We start from the raw sequence: 24,736 nt of genomic DNA on the forward strand, positions 1-24,736 counted from the left end.
ATGATCTTGCCCCTGGGGAACCCTTCTAAGATAGAATATAAGTCCTTTGAAGGAAAGCATTCTACTAAATACCAAAATTCACCCCATCAGTAAGGAAATGAAAGTGTTGCTTTTAAATATTAATGTTTACCACTTCTGCAATAGAAAGTATTTAAAAATGATTTACTAGATTGTGTTTGTTAGGTTTGCTCATTTATTCCACCAACACTAAGCACCAAGGCCACAAGGCCAATCCTGCCCCAAACTCACTGTGTTCAGAGTAAGATTAAGGTTGCTCACCACTTGGCACCGCGGCCTTGGTACAGAGGGAGTTCACCAAGACAAAACACCAGGTGATGCTCTTTGCCCCTGCCAGGGACAGCCATAACATTGTCACCCATATTGCTGTGTTCCAGATCTCTCCACGCCTCAAGGGCTACAATTCAAGAGGATCACAGAAACCACCGTGGAGGTGCAATGGGAGCCATTTTCATTCCCCTTCGATGGGTGGGAGATCAGCTTCATTCCAAAGGTAACACCCACCTGCCAGACTGCTAAACAGTCTTCTTAGAGTGTTTATATCCTCAACTTAGAATTAGTAGCAGCAAGGAAGGTGTTATCTAATGACTCCCTCTACTCCATTAGGGAAGGAATCCTGGTGGTGCAACAGTTAAGTGCTTGGTTGCTAACCGATAGGTTGGTGGTTCAAACTCACCCAGCGGCTCCCCTAGAGAAAGACCTGGTGAACTGTTCTGCAAAAATCATAGCCTAGAAAACACTGTGGAACAGTTCTATTGTTACACGGGGTTGCTATGAGCAGAAAATCAACTCAATGACACCACCACCGATTCCATTAAGGATCCAAAATGGCATGTTGGGGGTGCCTGAGTTGTAGACTATCTCTTGCACAAAGAAACAGTGATGACTGGCTAATAAGAGTGGCCTCAAGCCTAGCACTCTGGTCTTGAATAGCAGGAAGATTCAGGAAGCAGTTGCCAGCTCCAGATCTCTGCTCAGAAAACTCTAGGGTTTGGTTAGCTGTGACTTTAGCAGACCCTCAAAAAGGTTGGAGCTTATCTTTAGGATATAAGGAAAGTCAAACTGAATTAGTCACATAGCCCAAACAGACTCATTCTGTTTACAGACAGTTGCCCCAAAAGTCTTCTCACATAGCTTCAATCTCTAAAGGTTTGAGACATAACACAAAGCACTTTGGCCTACCTGAATTTTTTCATAATGAATTTATAATTGAGCAAATTTCCCTTTAAACAAATAGTCAGCTTTGAGTTAAAAAGTATCCTAAGATTCTTTTCCACTCTTTAAAGGAGATATTAATTTGTTTTATTAATCCTAAAACTAACTTTTCCAAGTTACCAGAGGTTCCTGCCTAGTTCTAACTACCCTTAACCACTTACCTATATTCCCCCAAACTGTACAATTCATGAAGATATAAAGTTCAGTCATACTCCTTGCCTCTGTCTTCATTGTTCCATATCAAAGAGCTTTTTTTTCTTCAGTCATTTGTCAGAGTTAAGTCATTTTTAATGACAGATGACATGTTTTTGGTTAACAAGATTGTGATTTCACCATTCTTTTATTTCAAAATTCTTAGACCATGGAGAGCTACAAAAGATCTTGAAACTCACAAACCACAGCTTCTCATTTTACGTCTAGTTTAGTTTAGTTACAGAAACTAAAAGCTAGGGAACTTAAATGGCATCACACAGCTTAAAGTGAGAACCCAGGTTTTCACTTCCTAGTCCAGTATTCTGTTCACTAAAACAGGGATGGCCCACTCTCATGTGTATGTAGTCATGTCATGACAAGCTAAATACATGTAAACAGACATTCTATACAAACATTTTATAATGTGTTCTGTTGTTAGTTTTCATCGAGTTGATTCCGACTCATGGAGAACCCATGTGGGCAGGGTAGAACTATGAGATAGGGTTTTCCAAGCCTGTGACCTTTTGGAATAAGATTACCAGGCTTTTCTTCCAAGGAGCCTCTGTTGTTGTTATTAAGTACCATCCAGTCAATTCTGACTCATAGCGACCCTATGGACAATAGAATGAGACACTGCCCTGTCCCGCATCATCTTCATAATCCTTGCTATGCTTGAGCCCATTGTTGCAGACACTGTGTCACTCCATCTTATTAAGGGTCATCCCCTTTTTTGCGGATTCTCCACTTTACCAAGCATGATATCCTTCTCCAGAGACTGGTCCCTTCTGACAACATGACCAAAGTAGGTAAGACTAAATGTGGCCATTCTCACTTCTAAGAAGTGTTCCAGCTGCACTTCCTCCAGGATAGATTTGTTCAGGAGCCTCTGAGAGGGTTCAAACTGCTGACATTTTGGTTAGTAGTTGAACACTTAACCATTTGCACCATCCAGTGTCTCCCATATTTATCTTTGTTGAAGTGACCAATAAAGTACGACAGGCAACTGGATTTATAAACAGGGAAGAAAGAATCATGTCACTTACTACTTAGGCAGAAAAATATTATGCCAGGTTTGCCTGTTTTATATTCAATATGTAAAATTGAGTAAGAGATAGGTTGACCAGGTCAGGCCAAGGTCAAACACATGGACAAACATGGTAATAATGCTTGATCTATAGGTTGAGGCCACTGGGGAGATCTTATCAGACTTGTTTATATGAGTATGACTATCAGTTACATAGATGTTACATCCATGTCATGGATGACATGAACAGACATCAGAGAGCAAGGGAGAGAGGAATGCCAGTAAAAAGGCCCCTCATATCTCCGGCATTTCCAAGGACACCCATAAAAAACACTACCCTGGACCCAACATCATCAAGATGATCTATCTCATTTCCTTTTCTACCAATTCTTCTCCTTTCTCTATCCTTTATATTCCTTTTCCCCTGCTTCCATCTTCTTTTCTTTGTACTTCATAGTCAATGTGTCACTGAGCCCTAAATTATCGAGGTTAAGGGGAAACAAAATATTGACAGATTTGTACCCCAGGTAAGACTTTGAGAAACCCCAGATACAGCAAAGTAATAGCTCTGGCTCATAAAAACCTGGGAATGTCTTAGTTTAAAATATGTTGTTGCATGTGTATATAAAGATGTTTATACACATATACACACAACTCTGTCTTCTAAATAGCCAAGGGCATATTCATCAAGATAAATGCCAAAAAAAAAAAAAAAATCTGATGGATGTTAACCACAACCATTAAACATTTAATCTTTGGCAAAAGCCATTCTGCATCACCTCATGACTAATTTTTACTGGCAAACTCAATAAACTCAGGAGAAGCCAAAGAAATGTTCTTGAAAATTTGCTCTCCAGTTGCCAAATCTTCATACAGTGGTGGCAATCTTATTGCAATTGTTGGAAGTTGTCCCTGGCCCCAGACACTCAGCTGTCAGAATGGAAGAAACCGACCTGGTCCTATTTTTAATTCTCAAACCACAATCAGTATTCCACATCTTTATCTTTTTTTTATGAAGTTTCCTTCCCATTGATTTTCTCTTTTACTTTTTCTGCTTTTCCTTTCCTCCCCCCACCCCCCAGAACAATGAAGGAGGGGTGATTGCTCAGCTCCCCAGTGATGTTACATCCTTCAATCAGACGGGGCTGAAGCCTGGGGAGGAATACATTGTCAATGTGGTGGCTCTGAAAGAGCAAGCCCGGAGCCCCCCAACCTCGGCCAGCGTCTCCACTGGTGAGTGTCTTTAGCTCTTCTCCCTGTGGGTACCTTTTAGCTCACTCATGAAACAGAACTGCAGAATCTCCCAAGAAGTAGAGGGAAAGAGGTATTGGGATGTCTCTCAGAGCTGAGAATGCTTTTGGTACTCTGAAGATAGAGCTACTCTACCAGAAACTTAGCTAAGCACCTTCCCTACTGCTCATCCTTGCAAGCACAGAAATCTAGGAGCACCTCCTCCAGTGAAATTCATCTGATCTTACTGTTTCAGAGGCCTCATTTGTCAGTTCCTACTGTTAAGAGCTTTGGAACCAAAAAGAGTTGACTCATTGCTTGAGAAAAGCCACTTAAACCTTCCCAAGCTTCAAATGAGGAACAATAACAAGGGACAATAATAACTCCTTCATTGAGTTGACATAAGGATACATGTGATCAACACTATATTGATGAGAGCCAGTACTCAATACTTGGTAACTGCCCATATATCCAGAGAACACATTTGTAAGTGAAAGCAGTAGGAACCAAATAATTCAAAGCCAGTGAGTGCAGGTTTGGCCAATGTTCAGGGTGATAATTTAAGATGATCACTGTTTCATCCCTACAATTCATCTCATTCATGATCATTGTATTTCCAGGTTTGATTTTTATTTTATTATTTCCTTATCTAACAAAGGAAGTTCAGTTTCAATACTGGAAATGATGATTGTAATGCATGTGTATGTGCCCTCACCAAGAATTTTTCAAAAGTTATAAATGGCATCTGTTATCATTCTTGATCACCATTTTATTGAAGTGATAACTGAGACTCAGTGGCTAAGCAACTTTCCACATCAGTAACAGAAGCTGAGATAGGTGCATATTGGTATGGCTTTATTTTTCATAAACAGAAATTGACAACCAAGGAAGCCTGTTTTGAGTCCAGGAAAGCTGAGGTGGCCAGAAAAGGAAGCCACACTATGTAGTGGGACCATGTTTCTGGATTAGTGGTTCCTGCTTTGCCACTTGGATCCAAACTAAACAGAATCAGGTGCTGAGGCTTATGCTTAGTGTAGAAAACATTGGTTGAAAACTATTGTGGCATTGGTATATGTTCCATTAGAATTCTGTGGTTCATCTAATCAAGGCAGGTCCACTTTCATGTGTTTTATATTTTTTATAGACATTAAAGATTTTGTTATTTAAAAAGAAAAGTTTTACCGAAAAGCAAAGAAAGCTTGAAAGTCACTGTTTTAATCCAATTTTTTTTTTTTTTTTAGAAGAAATCCTAGTAGCCATGAAACCTCAAGTGTTTTACAGGAATCTTTACAGATGTCAATGGCCTAAGTTTTTCCATAGACTCTGCCCTTCCCCCCACCAAGGTTATTCTTGAACTTGAAGAGTTGGCATTTGCTAATATTGTTGATTCCTCTCTTTTGACATGTAATGGTTTCTCCAATGACTGGAGCTCCAAGTCATTTCTGTGATTTGATACTAAGAAGTCATGAGTAGAAGAAAATTTGCTGGAAGAAGACAGTTCATGAGAGGGCACAGAAGAACATTGCAGTTATATATGGTTTTCTTCCAAAGTATTAGTAGTCCAATCCTGCTTTAGTCTTATACACAAACCACATTTTAATGAAATTTGCAGTATTTTTCAGCCTGGAAATTCCTTTAGATTAAAAGTCTCAGATCTAGAAATTTGCGGTAAGCTTGGGCAGAATTTTTTCCCATTAAGAAAAAAAAATTATAGTTAAAAGTTTGGCCTTGTGTGCAGTCATGAAGAAATGGAAAGAAAAACATTTATTCCAGTTTATTTTCTGAGTAGGACTTGTGTTTGTTTAGAAATTAGGGCCTAAGTTGATGCCTCCTTGTCTGGAATACGACATCACTACTAAGTGGCCAACCAAAGGGCAAGATCCAGGGGTGGCTACAGAAAAGATGGCTGGCTCCCAACCTCATCTGCTGTTTTTAGGAAATGATTGTCTAATTACTTCCTTCTGCTAAGGTCTGACCTACACCAAGTCCCTGCCCCCTGCAAAGCTCTGAACCCTCATCAGGCACTCAGACTGGTTTCTTCCAGGCAGACCATTTTGTGAATGCAAATTACAAGACCTCCTGCAGCTAGAGCCCTCTGTGCTACATAATCACATTCTAATATGGTCAATCCATTATGATTAGTGTTCTTTGAATTTACAGTTAAAGGACAAAAGCCTTATTTGGGCATTTGCGTTTGGGTGACAATTTTTATTTCTTCAAAAACTCTGGTGGTGGTGGTGGTGGTGGTGGTGGTTGCTGGCGAGTTGGACCCAACTCATAGCGACCCCTCCTTGGGTTTCTGAGGCAGTATCACTACGGAGGTAGATTGCCCAATCTTCCTTCTAAGGAGTGGCTGGTGGGTTTGAACCACCAGCCTTCTGGTTAGCAGTCAAGTGCCTTATGCACTACGCTACCAGAGCTCCCTAGTACATTGAAATGCTTCCCCCTTTTTTCTCATGAAAGTACAAGATCATCTCTTCTTTCATTTACTTAACACTCTTTTTATTGAGTGTGTGCCAGGTATCATTCAAATACAGCAGCTTGGAGGCCATTTCCCCCATTTCATATTTCAATTAAATTAAGCCAGAAAGGCTAAGTTATCTAAAACCACTAAATGCAGCATGCTGAAAAGACAGAGAGCATAGATGTGTTCTGTTCAATCACATTCCCACTGCCATCAAGTGAATTTTAACTCATAGCAACCCTATAGGACAAAGTAGAATTGCCACATAGGGTTTCCAAGGCTCTAAATCTTTATGGGGCATAGACTGCCTCATCTTTCTCCTGCAGAGTGGCTGGTGAGTTCAAACCACTGATCTTTTGGTTAGCAGCTGAATGCTTTAACCACTATGCAATCACATTACTGACTGAAATATGAAAAATAGGACTTCATTTTAATTCCAACCTAGGTGGTACCAAAATGGTCTGGTGATTTTCATTTTGGCTGGTGCTAGACCAAAATCCTAAGTTGCTTAAGACAGAATAGGACCAGGCTAGACCCAGAAAGAGGGAGTGACTAAGGACAGGCCCAATTCTGAAAGTTTGAGAGGCTTAATGTCAAACAGTCTCAGGTCTATAAGAGGTGTAAGAGTTAGAGGTGGTCCGGATGATAGCTTGCTTTTCAAAGAATCATGCCTTAGTCAAGACTTTGTGGAAGGAAGAGAAACTTATTTGGACTAGCTGAAAGAAAAGAGAGAAGTTATTGGAAGGACATAGAGTATCTCAGAGAACCTCAAGGCTACATGTGCATCTGGGCCTCATGAAAGACTTGAACAAGAAAATGGAAAGTCAGGAATTTAGTTAACCTTTATATCTTTCTAGAGACACCACATGGTCACTCATTTCTGCTTCTATCTATACATCTGCTCCATTCTTTTCTTCCTTTCTCTATCTCATTCTCTCTCTCTCTCTCTCTCTCTCTCTCTCTCTCTGTCTCTCTCTCCCCAGACCAGACAGACATTTTCTGTTTCTATATGAATATGGTAGAAAATTGTCACCCCAGGGCTGGCTCCACATGATCCAATAAAAACTAACCGAAGAATCAGAGATTCTGATTCCAAATCCAGGAATTCATGAAGAATATTAACATTAGTTTTGATCAGCTCCAACCAGAGGGGTGTATCACATAAAAATGAAAATACAGAGGCTGGACCTACTATTTTATCCATTTATGGGTAATTCTCAAAGAAGGGCTTGTGAGCCAAGTAGTCATCCTATGAGGGGTTGAGAATACCATTTTCTGTTCTCCTCACTAAGCCCTTCCATTTTCTATTTCCTTTCTATATTTTCTCACCCTTCCCCAACCCCAGGAAGCTCTGGTGGCATAATGCTTAAGACATTTGACTGCTAACCAGAAGGCTGGCAGTTCAAACTCACCAGCCACTCAGAAGGAAGATTGGGCAATCTACTTCTGTAGATACTGCCTCGGAAATCCAAGGAGGGGTCACTATGAGTTAGATTCACTCGACAGCAGTGAGTTTGGTTTGGTTTCCCCAACCCTAACATCTGATTCAATATGATTAGGACCCTAAGTGAGTCCTGGAACCATGGCTTTCTAGGTCCTATAAGAAATCACCCAACTTTTCTAGGGGATTATCTTTCCAATATAGTGTGCCTTTCAGCTACACAGTGCCACAAATTATGTTTATGGATTAGTGAATCTTTTTTTCCCTCTTAGATCCAAACTAAACAGCATCAGGTGCTGAGAATTATGCTCAGTGTAGAAAACAGTGGTTTAAAATCATTGTGGCTTTGCTTCATGTTCCATTAGAGCCCTAGGGTTCCATAGCAATACCTCAAGGCAAGGATCAGGTGGAGACCCATACCTCAATTACTCTCTCCCACATCCATGTAAACATCCTCCAACCAAGGCAACTCCACTTTCATCAATTTTATATTCTGAATAGCAATTTAAGATTTTGTTATCATTTCTATAAAGTGCCCAGAGGCCAGGGCTTATGAGGGACATGTGCTAGAAAACCTTGAGGGCCTATGGGCAACTACAGTTCCCTCAAGCTCAGGAATATGATGAAAATGTACCCCCCCCCCAAAAAAAAAAAAAGTATGACTTACAAAAGGCTGTTCTAAAACTGAGATCTTTTTTATTCAAAGGTCCAGGTTTCCCCAGGAGATGTGTTTCATGTCCACAAATACAAATGTCTGTTGAGTTTCAGTACAGTCTTAGCATCTGGGTTTACTGGGGAGCTAGTATAGCTGAGTAGTGTCATCGTCTGGATAGTCATGATGACCTCAGCAGCCAAGTTGAAAGTCTAAATGTCTAAACAGGGCTGGTTATTTCTTAGATCTTTCCTCAGTTCTCAAAGAAAGTGATAGCTAGGCAACAGGGTATATACCAGCAGCTCAGTATTCAGTTCTCTGTCCCATTACCTTCAGGCAAAAGCAGTGCTCAGGCTCTCAAACCAGTCAGTGACCTGTTGTTGTTGTTGTGGTTATGTGCTGTCGAGTTGTACCTGACTCATAGCGACCCCTCCTTGGGTTTCCAAGGCAGTATCACTATAGAAATAGATTTCCCCATCTTCTTTCCAAGGAATGGCTGGTGGGTTTGAACCACCAGCCTTCTGGTTAGCAGTCAAGTTACACACTACGCTACCAGAGCTCCCAATAAGTGACCTATCCTTCTCTAAACCATGAAATTCCAACACTTGAAAACCATAGCTTGGTGGAAGGGGAATTAGACCAAGATTCAGGGGAACTGAGTTTCAGTCAGAGTCCCTGGGTGATACAAGTGGTTAACATGCTTGGTTGCTAATCAAAATACTAGAGGTTTGAGTCCACCTAGTGATGCCTCAGAAGAAAAACCTGGCTATTTACTTCAAAATAAATAAATAAATAACCATTAAAAACCCTATGGAACACAGTTCTACTCTGACACACATGGCATCATAAGTCAGAGATGAATCTATGGCCATTGGTGGTTTGGAGTTTCCGTGTCAGTTCCCCTATTGTCAAACTGTGTTCTCAGGAAAGATATTTATTCTCACTGTGCTTCCTTTTCCCCATCTATAAAATGGTAAAAGAATTCCCATCCTCTTTTTGATTGTCCAAGTGAATGTAAGGAGAAAAGGAAAAAGCTGATGTTGAATGCTTATTTCTCAAGCTTTTGTTCTGTTTGATTCTTCTCATTCAGTGATTGATGGGCCTACACAGATCCTGGTTCGAGATGTGTCTGACACTGTAGCTTTTGTGGAGTGGACCCCACCTCGAGCCAAAGTCGATTTCATTCTCTTAAAATATGGCTTAGTTGGTGGAGAAGGTGGGAAGACTACCTTCCGGCTGCAACCACCTTTGAGCCAATATTCAGTGCAAGCCCTAAGGCCTGGCTCATGCTACGAGGTATCAGTCAGTGCAGTCCGAGGGACCAATGAGAGTGATCCCATGAGCACCCAGTTTACAACAGGTAAGTCTGTGGTGGGGGAGAAGCATGGAGCAGAGAGGGTGTGGAGTCAGCTGGTGATAGCATCATGACAAGGGGAGAATTAAAGGAGTGACATGATGTGTATGTGAACATAAATGTTGTTACAGATGCTGCAACAAGGAAGTGAGAGGTTTTAGGACCTCCTGACAGTATTGAGGAAAAAGCAGTGCACCAGTAGAGAGGAGCACAGGGTTCTAGCCTTGCCTTGGCCACCAGCTAGCTCTGTGACCTGGTATAAATCCCTTCCCCTTGGAATCTCAAGTTTCTCATTTGTAAAATGAAGTTTGTCCTGAAGACATTTAGCATTCATGTTGCTGATACAAATGGCAATTCTGTGAGAGTTCGGAAGAGTGTCCTCTTCCCCAAGACACTTTAATGCTACTTGCTAGAAATCATTATAATAATTACATAACCCTATAATAACTACAATACCATGATAATGGCATTATCATGTTGTGCAAACCACAGCCACAATCAGACCCTCCATCTGAGTTTGTGGTTCATACTCCCACTTGAAAACACTAGCAATTAGGCTCAATTTGAGGCCTGGATTCCTAAAGACAGTCAGTTGAATAAGGCCCATGTCTATACCTCCTGCCTTGCTCTCATGATCACCCCTCTTCTCTTCCCAAGGCTGTTGGAACCTTTAAAGAGCTTCACCACCAGTCTGGAAAGGCTAGACCTCAGGATGACTTGCTCCCTGGCCCTCATAGAACCCATCAGGCTGGTCAGCAGTTGGCTAAGGATGATGGAGACCATCCAAAGGACTGAAAATGGAACTAAATTCTGCCCATTTCTCTTCCCTTCTCCTCCTTCACTTTGCCAACAAATGCTCCAAATGAGCATAAGAAGGGAACTCGTGAAATATGCCTGCTTAGTTTATTCCAAGCTCATTCTTTCCTTCTGCAATCCCTACACATGGCTTGCTCAGGATGGTGTTATCTCATGCAGACTATGAGTCTTACATTCTTTCCTTAATTTCAAGATAGCTTTTGTTTGAAAAGTAGTTTCTTTGTGTTTTGCTCAGATAAAGAGTTTGAAGAAGCAAAAAAGGAGAAGACAGCTCTCTAGCAGCCTGATGAAAAGCAAATTCTTGACGTTTAAGACAACAAGATGGAAGCAGGATTGGCTGGTGGCCCAGGAAAATTCTAATCAAGACAATTACATTCTGCCTCCTACGTCTCCCCCTGAGTTTCAGTTCACTGCTGCATGATTCTCTGTTTCCGGTTGCCTTGCAGATTGGCAGCTGTCAGGCAGCTGCCTTCTCAGGCCAGCCTCTACCTGTACCACAGCCTCACTCCTGTCTGCTCAAGGGAGGGTGGGGAGAGCTGTGAATGGTCTTGCAGACAAACTCTTAAGTCTGGGGTTGGCAGGTGTCAGTTGATGATGAGAGTGTGCCCAGACCCTCACGGTAGGGTCCTCAGTCATTTCAGAACTCTGCTTAAATTCAAATTAGCCAAAGTGCTTTTCCAGGTGATGGTTTCGACACTAGGAGTTCACTAATTGCACAGGCAATTAAAACAGAGATTTGCTTCCTGCCTGGTGAGCGAGCAATTTGCCTGCATCTTAGAGTTGCTCTGGAAAAGAAAAGAGCCTTGATCAGAGAATGCACAGACACAGTTGGAGAGAAGCCAACCCAAGGATCATGGAAGGCCAGTCTCCAAATTCCCATCCTGCTACCAGCTACTTTGGTTTCTGTTACTCTTGAGGGAGTTGGGAATGGAAGAAAGGGAACTCCTGAAACAGTTTCCCCATAGAAGGCCTTCTCTTTAAGTCCATCCCATTGGGGAGCAGGATTCAGCCAACCAGCCATTGGTGCTTTAACCTGAATGCCCAAGACCTCCCTTTAATGCTCAGATCACAACAGTACAAGCCGCTACCTGCTTAGCAGTAATTTCATTCCCCAATCATCTCTAGGATTCTCCAAAGACAGAGACTCAACTCGGATGGCCTTTCCCACTCTAGGCAAGATTCTGACCTCAGACAGTAGAGTCGGGGCTTCCTGCCTTTGTAAGACCACCTTCTTTCAGTCAAATATATTCCTTTCCCTGCTACATGCACCCTGTGGTAGTTAAGGTTGTGTGTCGATTTGGCTGGGCCTGGTTGAGTGGCTGGGAAGCTGGTGGTAGTTATTCCCCATGATGAGACTGCCAATCAATTCCATGGTGGGATCTACCACAAGCAGCTGAGTAGCTGCTTTAGGGATGTGGTCTGCTTCCTGTACATAAGAAGCAGCTTCAGGAATGATCTCTAGCTGATGGCAAGCTTGAACCCTACATGTAGCTGAGTCATTGTTCAGCAGCCTGCCATGTTGCCCTGCTGATCTTGGGACATCTTCAAGACTTGAATCAATGGCTTGCCATGTGGATTGGTACTATCTGGACTGTGCCATTTTATTTGTTGACCTTGGGCTTGTTAGCTCAGCAGCAGCAGCTGCCTGAGTGAAGAAAAGCCTCTAGCTTCAGTGGGCTGGGAGCAAAAGGCAGAGCTGAAGCCCAAGGTTGAGGGGCTTTTTTCACCCAGCCCCTAGAGCCTGGCACTTTGAACTCAGACTTCTAGCCTCCAAAACTGTAAGAGAATAAACTCCTGTTTGTTCAAGCCATCCTATTTGTGATATTCCTGTCAGAGTGTCACTAGGTAACCAAAACACACCCCAAGCACCATGAAAGCTCTACAGCTAAGATACTCAATAAAACTTTTCTAAATGTTTTAAGATAGCCAACTAAATAGAAAATGGACGATATTCATTCAGTCACTTAGCATATGTTTATTCAACACCTACTAGGTGCTCCCACCACTCATCTGTCAGTTTGTCGTGCTGTGGTAGCTTGTGTGTTGTGATGTGGAAGCTATGCCACAAGTATTTCAATACTAGCAGGGTCACCCATGGTGAACAGGTTTCAGCACAGATTCTAGACTAAGACAGACTAGGAAGAAGCGCATAGCTAAGGTAACTTCTGAAAAAAATTGGCCACTGAAAACCTTATGAATAACAGTGAAGCATTGTCTGATATAGTGCTGGAAAATGAGCCCCTCAGGTTAGAAGGCATTTATAGTATGATTGGGGAAGAGCTACCTCCTCAAAGTAAAGATGACCTAATGACATGGAAGGAGTAAAGCTTTTGAGACCTTCATTTGCTCATGTGATACAACTCAAAATGAGAAGAACAGCTGCAAACATCCATTAATAATCAGAATGTGGAATGTACAAAGTATAAATCTGGGAAAATTAGAAGTTGTAAGAAATGAAATAGAACACATAAAGATTGATATCCCAGGAATCAATGAGCTGAAATGTACTGGTAACAGCTGTTTTGAACTGGACAATCATATAGTCTATTATACTGGGAAGGACAAATTGAAGAGCAATGCCATTGCATTCATTGTTAAAAAGAGCATTTCAGGATCTATCCTGAAGTATAGTGTAGTCAGTGATAGGATAATGTTCCCATGCTTATCGGAAGGAAGTTTGGGCAATCGACTTCCGTCATGATACCACCTCGAAAACCCAAGGAGGGGTCACTATGAGTTGGATTTGACTCGACGGCAGTGAGTTTTGTGAGTATACGGAAGACCAGTTGATATTACTATTATTCAAATTTACTCATCAACCCCTAAAGCCAAAGATGAAGAAATTGAAGATTTTTACCAATTTCTGCAGCCTGAAATTGATCAAACATGCAATCAAGATGCATTGATAATTACGGGTGATTGAATACAAAAGTTGGAAACCAAGAAGGATCAATAGTTAGAAAATATGGCCTTGGTGATAGAAACAACACTGGAGAGCACATAAAATATTTTGTAAGACCAATGACTTATTTATTACAAATAACTTTTTTCAGCAACACAGACACCAACTATATATGTGGACCTCAGCAAATGGAATACACAGGAATCAAAACAACTACCTCTGTGGAAAGAGGCAATGGAGAAGCTTGGTATCATAAGTCAGAATAAGGCCAGAGGCTGACTGTGGAACAGACCACCAATTGCTCTATGCAAGTTCAAGTTGAAGCTGAGGAAAATTAAAACAAGTCCATAAGAGCTAAAATATGACCTCAACTATAAAGGTTGGGCAATCCTACTTCTGTAGTGATACTGCCTCGGAAACCCAAGGAGGGGTCGCTATGAGTCGGGGGCTGACTCGACGGCACATAACAACAACAACAACAACATATACCACTTAAATCTACAGACCATCTCAAAAATAGATTCGATGCATTGAACACCAGTGACCAATGAGCAGATGAGTTGTAAGGTGACATCAAGGACATTATACATGAAGAAAGCAAAAAGTCATTACAAAGAAAAGACTAAAATGGATGTCAGAAGAGACTGAAACTTGAGCTTGAAAGGAGAGTAGCCAAAGTAAATGGAAGAAATGATGAACTGAAAGAGCTGAACAGAAGATTTCAAAGGGGAGCTCAAGAAGACAACGTATTATAATGAAATATGCAAAAACCCAGAGTTAGAAAAGCAAAAGAAAAGAACACATTCATCATTTCTCAAACTGAAAGAAATGAAGAAAAAATTCAAGCCTCAAGTTGCAGTATTGAAGAATTCTATGGGCAAAATATTGAACAATGCAGGAAGCATCAAAGAAAGATAGAAAGAATACACAAAATCACTATATTAAAAATAATTGGACAATATTCAACCATTTCAGGAGGTAGCACATGACCAAGAACCAATGGTATTGAAGGAAGAAGTCCAAACTACACCAAAGGCATTGGCAAAAAACAAGGCTCCAGGAACTGACAGAATATGCATTGAGATGTTTCAACGAAGGATGCAGCACTGGAGGCACTCTCTTGTTTATGCCAAGAAATTTGGAAGACAACTACCTGGCCAGCTGACTGGAAGAGAGCCATATTTGTGTCCATTCCAATGAAAGGTGATCTAGTTTAATGAGGAAATTATCTAACAATATCTTTAATATTACATGCAAGTAAAATTTTGCTGAAGATTATTCAAAAACTATTGCAGCATTATATTGACATAGAGCTGCCAGAAATTCAAGCTGAATTCAGACGAGGACATGGAATGAGGGATATCAGTGTTGATGTCAGAGGAACCTTGGCTGAAAGCAAAGATTACCAGAAAAAGGTTTACCTATGTTTTATTGACTATGCAAAGGCATTGGACTTTGTAGACTATAACAAATTATGGATAACATTGTGAAGAATGGGAATTCCAGAACACTTAATTGTGCTTAGGTAAAAACTGTACATAGACCAACAAAACAGGGGATACTACTTGAATTAAAATCAGGAAAGGTGGCATCAGGGTTGTATCCTTCACTACATACTATTCAATATGTATGCTGAGCAAATAGTCTGAGAAACTGGGCTATATGAAGAAGAACAGGGCATTAGGATTGGAGGAAAACTCATTAACAACCTGCAATATGCAGATGACACAACCTTGCTTGCTGAAAGTGAAGTATATTTGAAGCATTTATTGATGAAGATTACAGATTACAGCCATTAGTACAGATTATACCTCGACATAAAGAAAACAAAAATCCTCACAACTGAACCAATAAGCAACATGATGACAAATGGAGAAAAGAATGAAGTTGTCAAAACTTTCATTTTACTTGGATCCACAATCAACACTCATGGAAGCAGCAGTCAAGAAATCAAAGGACATATTACATTGGTGAAATCTGCTGCAAAAGACTTCTTGAAAATGTTAAAGAGCAAAGTTGTCACTTCAAAAACTGAGGTGCACCTGACCCAAGCCATGATATTTTCAATTGCCTCATACACATGTAAAAGCTGCACAAAGAGTAAAGAAGAGTGAAGAATTGATCCATTTGAATTATGGTGTTGGAGAATATTGAATATATCATGGGCTGCCAGGAGACTAAACAAATCTGTCATTGAGGAAGTATATTCTCTTAGAAGAAATAATAGGCAGATTTCATCTATTAAACTTTGGTCATGTTGTCAAAAGGGACCAGTACCTAGAGAAGGATGTCATGTTTGGTAAAACAGAGGGTCAGTGAAAAGGAGAATGCCTTCGAGATGAATTGACCAGTGGCTGTGGCAATGGACTCAAGCATAGCAATGACTGTGAGGACCGCACAGGACTGGGCAGCATTTTGTTCTGTGGTACATAGGGTCTCTGAGTTGGAAGTGACTCAACAGCACATGATGACAACAACAACTAGGTGCTCAACACAGTACCAGGCACAGAGACTGCAGAATAAACAAGATATACAAGATTTCTGTTCACAGGGAGTTGTATTCTAGTGGGGGAAACTGGACAATGAAGAGGAAAAATATATAAGATGATGATATGGAGGGAGGGAGGGAGGCTACACTATCATGAATGATTCAGACAGGCCACCTTGAGAAGGTGGCATTTTAGCTAGCAGCTAAGTGACCTAAGCCATGTGAGCATCTGGGAGCATTCCAGGCAAAGGCAGTAGCCAGTGCAAAGACCCTGAGGTCAGAATAAGCTTTGATGTGTTTTGTTGTTGTTGTTGTTGTTATGTGCCGTCGATTCAGACCCAACTCATAGCGACCCCTCCTTGGGTTTCCAAGACAGTATCATTATGGAAGTAGATTGCCCAATAGGAAAAAAAGGCTGTATGGCTGCTGCACAATGAATAAGGGTGGAAGTGTTACAAGGTGATGTCTGAGAAGCAGACAGGGTCAGATCATGCAGAGCCCTGCAGACCACGATACTCTAGCACTATAGAAAGGAACAAGAAAATTTTAAGCAGGACAACCACATGATCTCATTTATCTTAAGCACTCGGGTACTAACTGAATGGTTGAAAGTTTGAACCTATCCAGAAATGCCTCGGGAGTAAGACCTGTAATCTACTTCCAAAACTGAAAACCATATGGAGCATCATTCTCTGCAACACAAGATGGTCATGGAATCAACTCACCAGCAACTGGTTGGTTTTTTGTTGTTGTTGTTGTTGTTGTTTTTAATCCACACGGCACTGGAGTGTAATCTTGCCCTATCACCAAAAAGAAACAAAAACCATAGTCAAACACGTCCAAGGTCAGGTGTTTTTCAGTTGTAAAGAGCCCTATGTACAGTATTCTCCCTTACCTCTAACTTCTTTTTGCTCCAGTCCAGCCCAGGCCCCACACCCCATGCCCAGTCCTGCTCCTTTGCCAATACCCTCTCCCCTGTATAAGGGTCCAAGGTGTCCCTCCCACAGGCCTGTCCGCCCAAGCTCCTCTCTCCATCCAACAACTGCTAGAGAATTAACACACATAGCTCATGAAGAAGGCACGCTCTCTTCATTGAGTAAGGAAACATTTCTCGGAAAGATAAGCTGCAGAAACATAAATCTGCTAAAAGATTCATCCAGTTTACATCACTAAACAGAACACTTCTCACTCCAAAGCATCTGCATTCTGATTGATTCACAGTGTTAGGTCTCCACAAGAACAATGGGTGGATACTTGCCTTGCATTTGCAAATTAAAACCATCCACTGGAGGTTTTCTCAGAACAAATGGCTGGCCCACTCTAAAGTTAAATTCAAGTCTCAAAGACAAGAACTATTTGGAACTTTTAAAATGGCAAATTTTCACCATAGCACCTCATGACATTGCATGTTGTTTAAGTTGAAAAGATAGCCAGTCCTGGAAGAGAGAGGGAAGCAACCTCAGGACTGTAGCAGAGTTCCCGATGCCATTGATCCTTTCATGGTGTTGAAACCCCAGACAGCAAGTATAGGGGTGCCATGTTGTTAGCACTTTCTAAGAGGTTCAGAGGCCTCTGGAAGCCACCTAATTTTGCATCAGGCACCATGTCACACACTTCACCTGCATTATTTAATCTGTGTGACAATCTGAAATGATGTATTATTAACCCATTTTACAGATAGGGATATCAAGGCCCAGTAAAGTGAAAAGACTTGCTCATAGTCATGTTCTAATAAGTGACAGAGCTGGGGCTTGAACTGCAGGTCTGACTCCAAAGTCCAGATTCTTTTCACAGCATTTCATCTCCTGTACTCATACTCCTGTACTCTTAATTAATGCCCTTAATTTTTCTATGTCTAAGCTCTGGTGGCATAGTGCCTTGGGCATGTGACTGCTAACCAGAAAGCAGGCGGTTCAAACCCACCAGCCACTCCTCGGAGAAGGTTGGGCAATCTACTTTGGTAGTAATACCTCCTCGGAAACCCAAGGAGGTGTCACTATGAGTGAGATTTGTCTTCACGGCAGTGGGTTTGGCTTTTTTTTAAGCAAGTAAGTCTAGGTGAAGACATCTTATACTTTAAAATTTGAAATCAGTCATCTTCTTTTTGCTTGATGTTCAAATCCAACATTACTCTATTCTCATTTCTCTCTTGGGAGCTTTCTCTGATTTTCTATTACAGGTTTTTTCTTGCTTTTTTAAAAAAACATTATTTTATTTTTATTTTATGAGATAAATTAGTTCATTTTATAGTTTCTAGCACACCACTGGAACTCATGAATGGAAATGAGGGCAATATGAAGTGTGTTAATATCTAACTCCCAAAATTCCCTAACCCGCCCAAGGAATTAGTCCTGGCTAACCTGCCAGATGGGGGCATTGGTGATTCAGTGGTAAAATTCTTAGCTTCCACGCAGGAGATCCAAGTTCGATGTCCAGCCAATGAATTTTATGTGTAGCCACTACCTGTCTGTCAGTGGATGCTTGCATGTAGCTATGATGCTGAATAGGTTTTAGTTGAGCTTCCAGACTAAGATAGACTAGGGAAGAAAGGTCTGGTGACCTATGTCCAAAAATCAGCCAATGAAAACCTATGGACCCAATAGTCCTGTCCCATTGTGTGTGGGGTGGCCATGAGTAGGCTGGCTACAGGAGAGCTAAGAACAACCACCTGGCAGACAAAAAGCTGAGGGGTAACCACAGGTTTCATTCAAATGTAAAGCAGAGAATCCCGAGGTGTGACTTCTCACCCAAAACCTTTTTAAATTCAAGATTCAGGACAAATGTACATTATCATGTGTGATGTTGGTGATATCTGACTCTTTCTAGAGATTGATGCCCCCAAGAACTTGCGGGTTGGTTCCCGCACAGCAACCAGCCTTGACCTTGAGTGGGACAACAGTGAGGCAGAAGTACAGGGATACAAGGTTGTGTACAGCACCCTGGCGGGTGAGCAGTACCATGAACTTTTGGTCCCCAAAAGTGTTGGTCCAACCACCAGAGCCACCCTCACAGGTGAGTGAGTCCTATTTCCTGGGGGCACATTGGTTCCCTCACAGCTCTCTCCCCAACCCACCCATCCCACATATATCCAAACTATTGCCAAATCCCCTTAATTTAATCTCCTGAACACCAATTGAATATGTCTAGTACTCTCCATGTGTACAGCTATCACCAGATCTAAGCTACTATCATCTCTTGTCTGAACCATTGCAATAACCTCCCAATATTCTCTCTTGCTCACTTCTAACTTTGTCTTCACACCATCAGATACCTTACTGGAGTGCTTTTCTGATTCTGATTAGGCCATCCTATGGTGGATACCTCTCAGGAACCTTCTCATTGTTTTTAGAATAACACTGCAAATCCTTAGTGTGGTCCACACAGCCCTGTATGGTTTATTCCCTACCTTCTTCTATAATCTCACCTCCCACTGCTTCCCCAGGACACATAGTCACAGTACTCCAGGCCCACAAGACCTCAGACTCATCTCCCCTCCTGCCAATAGGCTGTGCACATGCTTTTCCCTCTACTGACAGGCTCTCCCACCCACCTCCTGCACTCAGTTTACATGTGCTTCCCTTTCAGTTCTCAAGTCATTGGTCAGTTTTCAGAGAGCCCTCTCCAGTTCCCAGGCAAGGTCAGCTCATCCCATCATCCAGCTTCATCTCACAAGTCACCGTTTTACACTTGTGTGTGTCATTAAGGAGTCCCTGTTGTTGTTGTTGTTGTTATGTGCCATCGAGTCAAACCCGACTCATAGCGACCCCTCCTTGGGTTTCCGAGGCAGTATCACTACAGAAGTAGGATTGCCCAACCTTCCTTCCGAGGAGTGGCTGGTGGGTTTGAACCGCCAGCCGTCTGGTTAGCAGGCAAGTGTCTTAGCCACTATGCTACCAGAGCTCCCAAGGAGTCCCTAGGTGGTGCAAATTGTTAAAATGCTTGGCTGCTAACTGAAAATGGGTGATTCAAGTCCATTCAGAGGTGCCTCAGAAGAAAGACCTGGAGATCTACTTCCAATCAGAAGTCAGAATCAACTCAATGGCAGCTAGTAATGTGTACTTCACTGTCTCCCCTCTAGACCTAAAGTTCTATGACAGTTGGGTCTTATTTGCGTTTTGCTCATCATTGAATCTCCAGTGTCCAGCACAGTGTCTTGCACATAGTAGGTCCTAAATAAACAGTTCTTAAATAAATTAATGAATGAAACTATGAAAGTTCGCTGTGACTGGAGCCTGCAAGGGGTCAGTGATCAGGTGATGGTCCAATCTTGGAGTTCCTCGCAAGCTTTAGATAGAGTTTGGGTTTAGTCTTGGGGTCACTGGGCAGTTGTAAGGGATTTTAAATAAGGTGGCATAATGACTAGATTGAAGGAGATTGGGTGGCACATTGGGTAAGACATTTGGCTGCTAACCAGAGTTTGGTGGTTCAAACCACCAGCTGCTCCAAGGGAAGATGATGACGCAATCCTCTTCTGTAAAGATTTACAGCCTTGGAAACACTATGGAGAGGTCGCTGAGTCAGAATCGACTCAGTTACAGAGGGTTAATGGCTAGATTTGTGCAGCTGCCTTGTGGAGCATGAAGGCAAGTAAGGGCAAGATGAGAATCATGGAGGTTGACCAGGAAGTTGTAGCTGGAGTCAAGGTAAAGATGCTGGTGGTGTGGACTAAGATAGTGTCCTACATCACCAGATGTCTCCCTGAGGAGGTTTCTTTGTCCCTTGGAGGTGTGGGACCCAGCTAATGCTCCTCCTGGGCCCTGCCACACACCCAGCCAAGAAAACCTACCTGCTGAACCTCACCAAGGGAGCTCTGGTGGTGTAGTGCCTAAGGCACTTGACTGCTAACCAGAAGGCTGGTGGTTCAAACCCACCAGCCACTCCTCGGAAGGAAGGTTGGGCAATCTACTTCCATAGTGATACTGCCTTGGAAACCCAAGGAGGGGTCATTATGAGTCGGATCCAACTTGAAGGCAGTGAGTTTGGTTTCTTGGTTTTTGGACCTCATCAAAAGGTAGATGACTGACAATGTGGGATGTGGTTTTTAAATGGAAGTGACACTGTGCAAAGCCCAGGGGGCTGCCCATGAGCTCGCAGACAGAGATTTTATTTAACTTGTGTTTTGGCTTCTTGCAAAAGCATTTGCCGTCTTAGTAGACAAGGGACATATAGCAGAGTGTGTACAGTAAACAAGGGCAGTGTAATCAAAGCTGTTTTCCTCCTGAGTTGAAATCCCAGACCACCTTGCCAAATGAGGCCAGTTAAAGTAAATATAATAAATGCTTTTTCCAGACAGGCGCGTTCCCGAAAAAAAACAGCAAGGAGATGGAAAGATATGCTGACCAAGCAGGTTAATGGGGGTGAATTAAACATAGAAGGAACAGACCAGCTGGCATAAGGGCCTTTTACAGAAGACTAGAGGCATTCACAAAAATAAAGCAAAACAAAAATCTGAGAATGATGCAGGAGGGAATCAATTCTAAGTGCAGCCCATCCGTGCCTCAAGCCTCAGGCTAATTTGGCAATTAGCAGTTTACAAAGACAATGACTAGTTGTTTGGATGGAAAAATAGACCATAAAATCACGAGAAATACAGAGAAGGACCCAGTCTCATCCTAGATATCATTTTCCACTATCAGGAAAAAAAAGAATATTCAACATCCTATCTTTTATGCCAGGCACCTTCATATATTAAGGCTTATTTAATGTTCACAACCTCTTGAGGCAGATATTGTTAGCAGCCCCATTTTATGGATGAGGAAGCTGAGGCTCAGGGAGATTAGAAAAGTGCCCATTTTCACAAAGCTAGCAAAGAGCAAAGCTGTGACTCAAAGTCAGTTCTTCTGAGTCCCAGCCAAAAGTCTGTTCTTCTCATGCCAAAGGGCATCCCATTTCATAGCCGTGCCTACTAAGGAAGTAAAACACAAGGGACAGTCAAAGTTAAAATGCTACTTATTTGTAAGGGATGGAAAATTATTATTGAGTAGTGGACTTCAGTTGATTTGGTAGAGTTGAGTTTATGAAATTATATATATATATATATATATATATATATATATATAAAACACATAATTATCCTAGGGAGCTCACTGCTGGGGAGATTTATAATGGCAAATAGCTTTACATGATTTAGAAGAGATTATAGGTATGCAAGGAAATCAAGTATGTCTGTACTTGCTGAGATGTGAATTACAAGGATTGTTTGCTCTCTTGCTGTGTGGTATGTGGGGGGAAGAGAAGGAAGGGCCCTGAAAGAAGGAAGGGAAAGGGAGGAAGAAGTTTGAAATCCAGCTCCAAAGATTTGTGTTTTCTTTGACACTCCACACTTTGGCCCTAAGGAGGAAAGGTTTTCAGCCTCTAAGGCCTATGTTTCCATCATCTGTCAGTTTGTCATGTTATGGTGGTTTGCATGTTGCTGTGATGCTGGGAACTATGCCACTGGCATTTAAAATACCATAAGAGTCACCCATGGTGCACAGATTTTAGTAGAGCTTCCAGACTAAGACAGACTAGAAAGACCTAGTGATCTACTTTTTAAAATTAGCCAGTGAAAATCCTACAGATTATAACAGAACATTGTACGACTCTCTTGCTTTAGATGCATCATCAGAACAAATTAATCACAGGGGAAGACATCTTGTTTGGGGACGTACGGGGCCAGCCAAGGCATGAGAGGCCATAAGAGAGATCGATTGGCTCAAGGGCCACAACAATGGACTCAAACATGTGGGCGATTATGAGGATGACACAGGTCAAGGGCAGGGTTTCTTCTCTTGTGTATAAGATCCCCATGAATCAGAGATGACTCAATGACAGTTTACAACAAGGTCTGTGTTCAGACTCTGGAGCCCCAAGTTTTATTTGAATACTTTGCTCTGTACCCCATGTGAATGAGACCAGGGTTTGGATTTTGTATCCTGGCTCTGCCACTTCCTATGTGATTTGGGGCAATTTAATTAACCTTTCAGTCTCCATTTCTTTATCTATAAAAGGCAAATGATATCATTTACCTCATGTTGTCATCATGAGGATTTAATGAGATAATATATTCAATGAGTCTAATATAAGATGTTTTTACTAACATGGTAAACTACTCAACAAGTGTTTGATGATGGGGATTAAAAATTAAAAAAATAAAAAAGGAGGAGGAGGTCCATAAACTCATAGATGGTTTAGCAGAACTTCCTTTAATCAGTGTGGTGCAGTGGTGTAGTCTAGCTTCTCAAAGTGTGGTGTGAGGACTGGCAAGACCAGAGATGTTAGAAATGTAGAATCTTAGGCCCATTCCAGATCTACTGAATTGGAGTCTGTATTTTACCAGATCTCCAAGTAATTTGTGTGCATATTGTTGGGTGAGAAGCATTCTTTTGGAGCATGGTCTCCGAGATCACCCCTCAGAAGTCACCCAACTGGAGTTTGAGTCCAAGTCCACAGATATGTATCCTTGAGCAAATTTCTTTCACTTCCTGTGCGCTTCAGTTTCCTTGTCTGGAGACATCCTAGGTGGTACAATGGTTAGCACTTGGCTACTAAATGAAAAGTTGGAGGTTCACACCCACCTCACAGATAAAAGATCTGGTGATCTGCTCCCACAAATATTTAACCAAAAAAAAAAAAAAAAACACCCAAACCCATTGCCTTGGAGTCTATTGAGACCCATGTTGTTGTTGTTGTTGTTCTTGTGCTGTCAAGTCGGACCTGACTCATAGCAACCCCTCCTTGGGTTTCTGAGGCAGTATCACTACAGAAGTAGATTGCCCAACCTTCCTTCTGAGGAGTGGCTGTGGGTTTGAACCACCAGCCTTTACTCTCACAGTTGTGTCTAAACCCTTAAAGTCCTGTGGCACTGTATTTCTTGTGCCCTGCAGAAGCCCTGTCTCTGTGGACACCATTACCCCTTGACTATGACATACAAGCCCTCCTGCCTCTCCTGGTCTCTGAGTCATTCCGAGAACACGTAGCAGGCAACCACTTCTCAACCTTTCCTTCATATACATCACCTTGTCCTTCTCAAACAGAGGCCAGGCTGGAACACAAAATACCAAACATTTTTTTCCATTATTCTTCCTCGGTAGTATCGTAGTATCGAGTGAATTCCCTTTGGAGTACAAATTTGTTTCTGAACAACAGACTTGGTGTCTACAATGATCTTTTGTTTTTTTCTCTGCTCTGGCAGTTTCTTTGTCCTTAATGCTAAGACTTTTTAAGGCTCAGCTTCTCAGTTCAGATGATATCTGCTTGACCTGTGCACCTTGAGTCCCAAAGATGTCTACACACACCTTATACACTTGTCAAGGTACCTCTAGATTGGAATTTGGCAGCATTGAATTGAGACTGGAAACACCTCTTTGCTTTCTGGGTAGGAGCAAGAAGCAATAAGCAATATAGAAAACTCCTAATGTAAAGAGGAAGAGAAAAATAAAGACAGGGGAGGAGGGAAGGAGATTCTCACTCTTTGACTGGAGTTTGGTCAAAACACCAGCCTCCTTGCCAGAGACTAATGAAAATTAAAAGCAATACTCTGGCCTTTATATCTGAGGTGACTCTTCTAACACTCATCAGAAAAGCATGTACCTACAGTGTGTTGCCTGGAGGGGAGAGTTTTCCCTCAGCCATCTACGCTCTCACAGGGGGGCCTCCCTCATGAACAGAAGTCTACAGATGAAGACCTCAGTTTAGTGGTGGTCTGTCATCATGAGACGAGATGAAACGAACTGGTCCACTTGCTCACATGCATACAGTGAGCTCACCCAGCAGCCCACGTCCTATTCATTGTATCCCCCATCCCCTTCCAAACAGTCACTTCTCTCTGCACTATGACTACCTCTATCTCCAGTCCACAAGCTGCTTGTCACAAAAAAATATCAACTGGGTTTAGGAAACCCAGGGGTCTGAAGATCGCTACAGACATCACAGTATATTTTAGGATTGCAAGAAAACAAG

The 24,736-nt window shown here is 42.0% G+C and overlaps 1 protein-coding gene across 1 annotated transcript in view; it reads left to right on the forward strand.

Moving 5' to 3' along the window:
• The window catches only part of TNR (tenascin R), a 104,634-nt gene that overhangs the window by 13,589 nt on the left and 66,309 nt on the right, over positions 1–24,736 (forward strand). Inside the window, exons 4-7 of the mRNA XM_007947087.2 lie at positions 396–511; positions 3,532–3,682; positions 9,327–9,596; positions 18,623–18,808. Coding sequence (XP_007945278.1) covers positions 396–511; positions 3,532–3,682; positions 9,327–9,596; positions 18,623–18,808 — 723 coding nt within the window. The remainder of the gene's footprint in view (positions 1–395; positions 512–3,531; positions 3,683–9,326; positions 9,597–18,622; positions 18,809–24,736) is intronic.

This window comes from Orycteropus afer, unplaced genomic scaffold, assembly GCF_000298275.1.
Source record: "Orycteropus afer afer isolate SDZICR_OR568_19922 unplaced genomic scaffold, OryAfe1.0 scaffold00175, whole genome shotgun sequence".
NCBI classification, from domain to species: domain Eukaryota; kingdom Metazoa; phylum Chordata; class Mammalia; order Tubulidentata; family Orycteropodidae; genus Orycteropus; species Orycteropus afer.